Here is a 10,666-nt window from a genome sequence, read left to right as displayed (position 1 = left end):
CCACCAAGGAACCAGAACCTGTGCCATCAAGGTCAGGCATGAGTGAAATTGCAGCTTGCCCTCTGTCTCCTATTGTTGGCGATCCTTCAGCTCTACCATCTCCCACCTCCTCTCCCTCCTCCAGTCTGTAACTCTTCTTACGTGTTCACCTGATGTCAGCCACTGTATGTCAGCTGTTGTACTGTACTACTCTACTTTTCAAGGTACTGTACTGTAAGATTAAAAATGTTTTTTTAGGGAGTTCTCTGGTGGCGCAGTGGGTAAGACTCAGCGCTCCCAATGCAGGGGGCCCGGGTTCGATCCCTGGTCAGGGAAATAGATCCCACGCGCATGCCACAACTAAGAGTTTGCAGGCCACAACTAAGGAGCTCGCCTGCTGCAACCCGGTGCAACCAAATAAATTTTTTTAAAAAAGTTTTCTTTGTTCTGTGTTTGCTTGTTTTTTATGTATTATTTGTGTGAAAAGTATAATAAACCTATTACAGTACAGTACTATACAGCTGATTGTGTTTGTTGGCTTCCTAGGCTAACTTTGTTGGACTTATGAACGTGCTCTCAGAATGGAACTCGTTCGTATGTAGGGGACTTACTATACTTCCAGGAGAAAGTTTCAGTTTTGCATGTATCTTTAACACTTGCTAATATCCTTTTTTTTTTTTAAATAAAAAACAGTTGGCATTAGGCTCAGAGCCTTAAGCAAGCAACAGTAAGTAAACAGAATATAACATTGTTTTGTGTTTTTTTAAAAAAAATTTTATGGTTACCTTCCATTTATGGGAAGTGATTCTGTTTTTCCATCTTCTTTTTTTTGTTTGTTTTTGGTTTTCCATATTCTATAATGATGCAAGGTTTCCTTCTTAATCTTAAATTAATTTACTTTTAAAGTTACATTTTAAAAGTGACACAATTTAAGAAAAATGATAAGTAAATAAAAGCACATTGTAGAAGATATGAAATTAGTATTTGACTGATGTGAATTGGTGAATGGAAAGATACTGTCCTAAAATGATAAAGAATATTTATTTTAATCAAAATTAACATCATGCTTAAAGATGAATTATCTCTGTGGAAAACTGCTGAAGGACAAGGATACCTGTCATCTACCTCTATTGCTGTGGCCAAGACAATGAGATCTGAAATAGATGTGAGATATGATTACTGGTGAGAAAGAAACCCAATCATCATTATTTGGAAATCTATGATATTTTATCAAATCTATGATTTGTTCTTTTTCACATTTTAATCTCTCCAAAATTGAGATACATCTCAGAATTAGTGGTTTGTCACAGTTCATCAATGTCCCCTCCTTTTGGTAGCATGTAAAATAATTATGTATCTTACAATTGGTTATGTCATACACTCACTGAAATTTGGTAGTTATCAATATATATTTAAGAGTTTCAAAACAATTAAGAAAATTTTATAGACCCAATAGCAGTTCAGCAAAATGGCTTGGTAAAAGACACTAAATATATCAAATTCAGTAATGCTCCTTTATATCAATAATCATGAAATAATCAGAAAAAAGTCCTATTCAGGACAGCAACCAACATTTTAGAATACCCAGAAATAATCCCAGTGAGAAATATGTGTTGCTTAGGTGATAAAATCTATAAAGCATTGTCAAGAAACATTTTTAAAATTTTTGAATAAATAAGTTACTGATTTTTGAACTGGAAGATGGAATATAAAGTATTCTTTCTAAGTTGCTATAAATTTAAAATATTTTCAGTTAAAATAATAATTGAATGGAGTATAGAGTGAGGAGGCACTTGAAAAGTTATTCTAAAACTCATATGTAAGAATAACTGGTTAAAATAGCTTAGGAAATTATTTTAAAAGAAAAGTAGCAAAGGAGGAATAGCTTTTCTGGGCTATTAAAACACACCACATTAACTATAGTTATATTCTTAGGCTGGTAGACTTAATATATCCACAATGAAATACAATAGTTTGGGAATAAGTATAGTTAGATATTATAATTAATGTTTGATAGTGAGAGTAACATAATAAGGAAAGACAAGTTAATTTAATAGACGATGTTGACAGAATTGTTCAGCGATTTGAAAAAATACGATTCTCACCTTATTCAATATATCAAAATGCATTTCAGTTGGAATTTAAAAAAATATACAGAAAGCAAGCCATGGTGAGGGTGGGGAAAAGAGACAAAAGAAAATAGAAATATATATCAAACTTTTGGAAGGTGGGAGGACTTTCTAAATTAAAAATAATAAAAGAAATTCCTTTAAAATATCATGGATTTGACAGAATTTTTTAAAGTATATATTTTAATTGACAAAATACATTCAAAATGTTTAAATAAACAATAAATTGGTAAAATTTTTCAATTCTAAAATAAAAGTTAGTATCCTTAAGACATACATATATATATATGCATACTACATATATACACATACATACATGTATATTCATATTCATGCTCATAAAAATCAATAAGAAAAATCCTAAGGCCCCATTGATGAATAGGCACAAATCATAAATTAATTCACAGAAAAAGAAAAACAACTAATTAACAACATATGGCAAAGTATTCAACCTTGTAGTAATCAAAGATACGCAAATTAATACAACAATGAGCTAAGATGTTAATAACGACACATCCAGTGCCAGGGAGAGGATGATAAAAAGGGACATAAACATAAATAGCCGGAGTGTAAACTTGCATTGCTATTTGAAAAACAATTTGGCAAAATATATCAAAAGTGTTTAAAATGCTTTGGCCCACTTCTAAGAACCATTTCTTTTTTTGTTTTGTTTTGGCTGCGTTGGGTCTTCGTTGCTGCAGGCGGGCTTTCTCTAGTTGCAGCGAGCAGGAGCTACTCTTCATTGCGGTGCCGCGGCTTCTCATTGCAGTGGCTTCTCTTGTTGCAGAGCATGGGCTCTAGGGGCGCGGGCTTCAGTAGTTGTGGCACGCAGGCTCATTAGCTGTGGCTCATGGGCTCTAGAGTGCAGGCTCAGTAGTTGTGGTGCACTGGCTTAGTTGCTCCACAGCATGTGGGATATTCCCAGACCAGGGGTCGAACCCATATCCCAGGCAATGGCAGGCTGATTCTTAACCACTGTGCCACCAGGGAAGTCCCTGAGAAGCATTTCTAAGGAAATAATTCTCAATTAAGAAAAAACTTTATAATATAAAATTTAAAAAATTTTTAAAGGGAAAAAAATCCAAAAAACGTTTATCAACTATACTCTAGTATAAAATAAAAAATTTTTAAAAAGGGAAAAAAATCAAAAAAAGGAAGAAAAGAAAAAACTTTATGCACAAGGATGTTTATAGTAGCACTATTTATAGTAATGGTTAAATAAACTATGGTAAATTTCTGGAATGGAATATTATGCAGGTATTAAAAGTTATGCTTAAGGTAATTATGCTTATACAAACCACTATGTAAGCTGAAAAAAAAAACAATATATAAGGATTGCACATACAGCATACAAAACAAACAAACCTTTGCAGGGGACAAATAATGATTAAAAGAAAACCTCCAAAATTGTCAATAGTTATTGTAATTGAGTGGTGGGAATATGGGTGAATTTTGTTCTCTTACTTTTCCATATTTCCCAAAATCTTAAAAATAAGCATGTACTATTTTTATAATGAAAGAAAAACATGATTATTGCTTTAAAAGTCCTAGCCTATGCCTTAGGGAATGCATGAAGCAGCAATGACAAGAACACATAAACAAGAGCATATGTATAAATTCAACTAGCAGAGCACTAACACTGTCTGCAAATAAAAAGGAGTAAGATTTATAAAGGGTTTTGGTTATTAAGAAAGAATATATAGAGTGTATATGTGTGATATTTATATGCTGATGGGTGAACATGAGGAATCAGTGCCTCTCTTCAAGTTACAGGGATTTTAGGGAAGATGTTATATTTCAGGAGGTCTTTGAATGATGAAAGGGAGGGGGAAATGGTGAAATGTCAGAAACACATTTTTCTGTTTCCACGTGTTTGGCATAGAAGTCTTTTTTTTTTTTTTTTTTTAAACGTCTTTATTGGAGTGTAATTGCGTTACAGTGCTGTGTTAGTTTCTGCTGTATAACAAAGTGAATCAGCTATATGTATACATATATCCCCATATCCCGGCATGGAAGTCTTAAAGTTGAGACTGAGATGAGTGATAAAAGTCGTTATGAAAAAAAAAAAAGGGAATTAGATATTGAGCGAGAGTCCGTTACTGCCAAAAAAGGCAATTCACCAATGTAACAGCCCTAAAGAGGAAGATGTAAGTACCTAAAAAGCAATGGGCTAGAAAACACACAATTGGGACTCAGTGGGGGGCTGCTGGGTGGGAGGGGGAAATTTGGACAGGAGGCTCTTGCAAAAACTGAAAAAGAGTATATGACCAACTATGTATATCGTTTATTATCTCCTTGATCTGGGCTTTCCTCTCTTACTATGGTCATGCATGCACCATCTCAGGGGTTCCACAAACCTAACAGTCTCCACCCTTGGAATGAATTGTAACATCAGACATTTACATGCTTGGGCTTGTGAGTGTGGGAACAGAAGGGTCCCCAAGATGGCAATAACATAGAGCAGGGAAGTAACTGTTTTACAGAAATCTGTTTCCTTCTATTTTTCCATTCTGTTTCTAGGGTCAATGCAAGTATTTTTGCAGTTGAATGGAATAGCAGCTTCTAAGAAATAAAAAACAGATGTTAGAGGAAGGCATTCCAGGGTGAGTCAGGAGAAGTCCTTAAGGGCACCCTGTGCTCACGGCTGGTCCTACACTTTTCCTTGCGGTAATCTTGATAGATGCCACATCCCCAACTGCCTAGGCACCACCTAGGCTGTAGTAGATGTAAACATGTCAAACTACATTGACTCCCAAGCCTGAATATCCTGTGGAAAGAAAAACAAAAGCTTGGCTCATCTCAAGAGCACTCCTAGGTAATGGAACATATTCTTCCTGATTCACTTCACAAATCTAGAAAAATATGTACATATAAACTACTTTGAGGGTAAATATTCATCATATAAAACCAACCTCTTAAAACAGAACTGAACCTAAATTTTCACAACTTTTTGTTTACTAAAGTTGTTCAGAATCAAGTGAAGTTGTTCCACACTAAAATAAATAAATAAATAAAGTAATGCCTTTTTGGAAAGTTATATGAAACATAGTAAGTATCATACTTTCTTGGAAATGTTAACTACAGTTTCTGTAGGAACTTAGCCACATAACCTTCTTAACACATTTGTGGTATGCATTTTTTAAAAAATTTCTTTAACATCCTTATTGGAGTATAATTGCTTTACAATGGTGTGTTAGTTTCTGCTTTATAACAAAGTGAATCAGTTATACATATACATATGTTCCCATATCTCTTCCCTCTTGCATCTCCCTCCCTCCCACCCTCCCTATCCCACCCCTCTAAGTGGTCACAAAGCACTGAACTGATCTCCCTGTGCTATGTGGCTGCTTTCCACTAGCTATTTATTTTACATTTGGTAGTGTATATATGTTGTGGTATGCATTTTTGAGATTACATGCAATTTATGGCACCAAATTACAATTGATATGTAACTTACAGTGTGTACCTGAATTTTTGGTACATTTTTAAGACAACAGATGTGACTATGCATTGAGAAAATATAAAAATATACGTGAAAATGTGTTTATATGGGAATATGGTAACTTTATAATATTTTTTAAAATCTGGAAGCATTCTTCAGTTTGATCAAAAAGCTTTTACATTTCTTTTGTACAAAGGTTTGTTGAAGTAAAGACAATAAACATGAGTTAATTTGTCATTCCTTTACAACACTTCATTGTGGACCACTTCCTTGTACAGTGGTGATATAAAACAAGTATAAAAGGTACTCTCAATAGATGTCTATATACACATTTAACTATGAATATTTTTTTTCCCTGAAATCCAACCGTTTTGGTTATTTAATGTTGAGAAACTACCCCAAAATTTAGAAGCTCAAAGTAACAACCATTTTATTATGTGTTCATGATTCTGATGTGTGGGCAGTGCTTGGAGGGATTAGCTTGTCTCTGTTCCCTGTGGTGTCATTTGGGGCGTTTCAAATGGCTGGGGACTGCTGGAATGGCTTGATGTGGGTCATAAGTCTGTAGTCTCTGTTCTCAAGGTTTGCTGGATTCCTCAGTCATCCTGCATCTGATTTCTTCCCGTGGTTAGTTAGCTTGGGTTTCCTCACACCATGGTGATCTCAGTTTAGTTGGGCTTCCCAGAGCACTAAATGATTAGTTGCCAGGCAAACTCACAAAGTTTAGGCTTGTTACTGGCACAGTGCCATTTTTGCTGCATTTTATTGGTTAAAACAGGTCATAAGGCCCCAGACCAGATTCAGTGTGGGAGGGTACCTCCAGGAGGGCATGAATACTGGGGGACAGGGTTCTTTGGGGACCATCCTTCGAGGCTAGCTACTACATCAATATTTATGAAAGAAATTCCATAAACATTAAACAGAATCAATTTCCTACAAAATAACCGAAAGCAAAGGCATGCTCAGCTTAATTGTCTTTCACTATACACAAGTCTACACCCAAATCTTTCTACTTTTTCCATGATGTCTCCCAAATATGCCTCATTCAAATTCTTTCAGCACCGCAGTCTCTTCATTAGGTCCTAGCATGAATCTCATATAAATTAAACACTTCCAGATGTTTGAACTCCAAAAACCAGAAAAATTAACATATAACTAATTTAATCTATATATTTGCTTAAATTGCGAACTTTGTAATTTTAAATTTCCAAGTGAAAAACATTAAAAAAACTGTACCATTTACTATTACTCTTGCTTCTTAAAGGAAAATACATTTAGTTTTTTAAAAAAGTAGTCAAGAGAATTTCAGATTGAAAGACAGTCTTAAAGTAGAATAGCTTCCTTTACGAACAACTCCACCAAAGACAGCCACTGGTTCTTGGACCCAGTGTTTGGGAACCTCTAGTCAAGCCACTGTTATTGAACACTACCAAGATCCTTTTTATTCACACCTTTCTAAAATCATTTCACATCTTTCCCTAGGGACTGTAATCATATTACTCACATTGTAAATTTTATAATTTCCTTTTTTATATGGAATCATTTAAATCTGTGTGATGTAAATAATACAGTTGTGAAATAATACTACTTGTTATTGTATTAGGATTGGATATTGTTAGCACACTCAGCAGTTAAGAGTGGGGATTCTGGAGTAAGACAGCCTCTGTTCCAACGTGGGTCTGTCATGACCTTGAGCAACTAACGTATCTTTCTGCACCTCAGTTTCCCCATCTACAATGCAGGTATAACTATAGCAGAGTACTTTTGAAGTTTTAATGAGATATTATATGTGGAATAGTGCCTAACACATGGTAAGCACTCAGTATGTGTAATTAATGTTATATTCTTACTATATTTATACATGGTATCAGTAGTTTGCAATTGTACTTAGGATTCTAATATATACTTTAGGGGTGATCTCAAATATCCACAATGCTTTTAAAGAGACTAGTAACAATTAGACAATAGAATTTTAAAGTTGGAAAGGAACTTTAATGTCATATGATTCTACTCTATTACAGGTGAGGACTTTTAAAAAACAAAAACATTGATACAGAGTCCAGCTATCTTATGGTAAAAGATAGTGGGGGGTTACAATCATCAGATTAGCCTTGTAGATCAGTAAAATATATAGGCCACACCTATACTTCTAGTAGCTTTGCCAGATGGGCTTTCAGTCCCACTTACATTTATAAGTATCACTCAATTATTGTCTTAGCTACCTGCATTTTTTTAAGTGTCCAAGTGGAAAGCAGCATAATGCTCACAGTTCTCTGAGAAACAACAAAATTCCTAAGACTACCTAAAAATGGTAATAAAAAAGGACAAGCATGGTTTAGGAAATTTATTTTAGGGCAACTGCCAGATTTATTTTAAGCCCTATGCTTAAAAATAAATTTAATTCACATGACTGGCTTAAAATACTGGAGCCAGGAAAAGTCACTGCAAAAGCATTTAATGAAATACCTGAATTTTGTCTAGTTGTCGTCTTTGATACGATTTTTGTGAAGACTTACTTCCTATCTTGATTTATACAGTGGATTTTACATCTAAATATTTCTTGTATCTAACACAATGAAAACAGAATGCACATTTTTCAAACAATAGAACATTTTCCTAACCTCTGACTCACAACAGAAAGTTGGTGGACTGTTCAGATGCTGTACAGTGGTTTTTATATAAAGACAATTGGTTCATCTGTAGCATTCTCCAGTGTGGGGTAAAACATCCACATTTTCTATTTTTAGCAATCCTTTATTTGACCTATGAGCAAAACTGAAGATTGATTAGAAATGAATTAAGGTAGATGTCCTGCTGAAAGCAGTGACGAACATTACTTTATCAGCAGATTGGATAACACGTCTCACCCTCTCTCACACTACAGTCAATGAAGCAATTGAATTAGGAGGAAATGGCCATTACTTTCATGTTCTACTTTAGTCTGGTAAAATCACTATTCTAAGTTTCACTGAATGTTTTGAAATCGAAATGGCAGGATTACACATCAAGAAGAGAACTATAGTGGGAGTGTTAATCGTGTGAGAGAACTAGTATGAATAACTTAAAAAATATTGATTTCTTTCCTGAGATTATTTTCTTTTTTTTTTTTAAACTAAATTGAGCTTGACTTCTATTGACCATATCTTCCGGAGTCAATAGTTTAAAGCTCCTCTGACACACACGCTCGCTTTAGGAGAATCATGTACTGCACTGCTTCGTAATTTTCCCATGGAAGCAAAGACGGGTTAAACGACGTGGGGTTCACGGAGGGCCGACGATGAAGCACTACTGAAGACCAGACTCCGCTGGTGCTAAAACGCTGGTCCCTGCCGGCGAAAAGGCATCTTGCCTTAAAAAAACAAAACAAAACAAAAAAAAACTATCTCCAAAATAACAATAACAAGCACCCTTTCTCGCTAGAATTCTCCTGATGGCTGCAGCCCAGAGGAAGCAGAGCTGGGGCAGCGGCCAGGACGCCACCGGAGGCAGCGAGAGGTCCTCCTTCGCGCGGACACCCACAGCCGCTTCCCGAGCCGGCTTAGCTGCTCAACGCCTGCCGGAGCGAGGGCGGTGCAGCCCGCCGCGCCCTGTCAGCTCCTCCCCGCTGCCAGCCTTCCCAGCCAGCCTGCGAGGCCCCGGGGGCTCCCCGCCTTCCGCCCCGCCCGGCCCAGCCCGGCCCTGCGGAGGCGTCCGAGTGCGCGCGCGCGCGGCGCGGGACCAGTTCCCCTTCCGAACATCCGCGCCTCGCATGCGCAGTCGGCGCCGGCGGTCTCCGTTTGTTTGAACAGGAAGGCGGACATATTAGTCCCTCACTGCCCCCCTCGCCCCACCCCCCAAGCACTCGCCGCGCGACTCGCCCTTTCGCCAGCCCGGGCCACAGCGCCTCCCAGAAGCTCCCCCAGCCGCAGCCGCCGGGACCGGACTCTCGTCTCCCTCACCGCCCCCTCTCCAGCCCGTCCTCTCCCAAGTCTCCATCGGGCACCGACCTCGCCCTGCCCCGCCGGACACCGCAGCAGCAGCCCCGGCAGCGCCGGGACAAAATGGGAGACTGAGGCTATCCCGCGGGGACCAGTTCTTGGCCGAGGCGGATCGGTGCGTCGGGCCGGGCCAAGTGGATCCGGGGATGCAGGGCTAGACCGGCTCCAGCGCCTCAGAGCGGAGCGGGCCCGGCCCGGGGCCCGAGCGGCGGCGGCGGCAGCGGCAGCTGGCACAGCTCCGCGCCCGCCCTTCGCTTTTGCCTTTCCTCTTCTCCCTCCCCTGCTGCCCGGAGGAGTCTCCACCCTGCTTCTCTTTCTCTCCCCCCTCCTGCCCATCTCGGGACCGGGAGCCCTCCATGGCGAAGGCGGCCGGGGCCCGCTAGGCTGAAGCACTTCGCCGGAGCGACGAGGCTGGTGGCGACGGCGCTGTCGGCTGTCGTGAGGGGCTGCCCGGTGGGATGCGACTTTGGGCGTCCGAGCGGCTGTGGGTCGCCGTCGCCCCCGGCCCGGGGTCTGGAGAGCGGAGATCCCCTCAGTGAGGGGGAGGAGGGGGAACCGGGCGCACCTGGTGACCCTGGGGTTCCGGCTCCTCCGCCCCGCGGCCGCGAACCCACCGCCGGAGGAAGTTGGTTGAAATTGCTTTCCGCTCCTGGTGCTGGTACGAGGGTATTGTCACAGTAGCAGCAACATGTCGACTGGGGACAGTTTTGAGACTCGGTTTGAAAAAATCGACAACCTGCTGCGGGATCCCAAATCGGAAGTGAATTCAGATTGTTTGCTGGTGAGTAGCACTGTTCTCTTTTGCTTGTCGAAGGTTCTGTATTTATTTCCTTCCTCTTGCTTTCAGTCTGGTTATCTGCAAAAGAAAGTTTCAGGTGTGCATCATCTTGGAAAACACCAAAATCTGGTGTTTTTCCTGAAGAGTCTTGGAGTACCATTGAAAGCTCATGCCGTAGCCCTATTTATCATTGGACTGGCTCTGCACTCTCTGAACTTTTAGCTCTGACTCAGTTCATCGTTACACAAAAGATACTTATAAACCTCTATTGCAGGCGATCATATAAAAAGTTACCACGTCAAAGTTATTACTACGTAGTTTGTTGAATGGCGATCTTAGTAATATTAATCCTTCCTATCGG

At 39.4% G+C, this 10,666-nt stretch overlaps 1 protein-coding gene across 2 annotated transcripts in view; it reads left to right on the top strand.

Moving 5' to 3' along the window:
- Nucleotides 1–9,324: 9,324 nt before the first annotated feature.
- Nucleotides 9,325–10,666, top strand: part of ROCK1 (Rho associated coiled-coil containing protein kinase 1) — a 151,210-nt gene continuing 149,868 nt past the window's right edge. For both annotated transcript variants that reach the window (XM_068562556.1, XM_068562555.1), the window contains exon 1: nucleotides 9,325–10,308. In XM_068562556.1, coding sequence (XP_068418657.1) covers nucleotides 10,216–10,308 — 93 coding nt within the window. In that variant the 5' untranslated portion in view covers nucleotides 9,325–10,215. The remainder of the gene's footprint in view (nucleotides 10,309–10,666) is intronic.

This window comes from Eschrichtius robustus, chromosome 14, assembly GCF_028021215.1.
Source record: "Eschrichtius robustus isolate mEscRob2 chromosome 14, mEscRob2.pri, whole genome shotgun sequence".
In the NCBI taxonomy this organism is placed as follows: Eukaryota; Metazoa; Chordata; class Mammalia; order Artiodactyla; family Eschrichtiidae; genus Eschrichtius; species Eschrichtius robustus.
The sequence above is the reverse complement of the archived record's forward strand: the minus strand, read 5'-3'. Positions and strand labels throughout refer to the sequence as shown.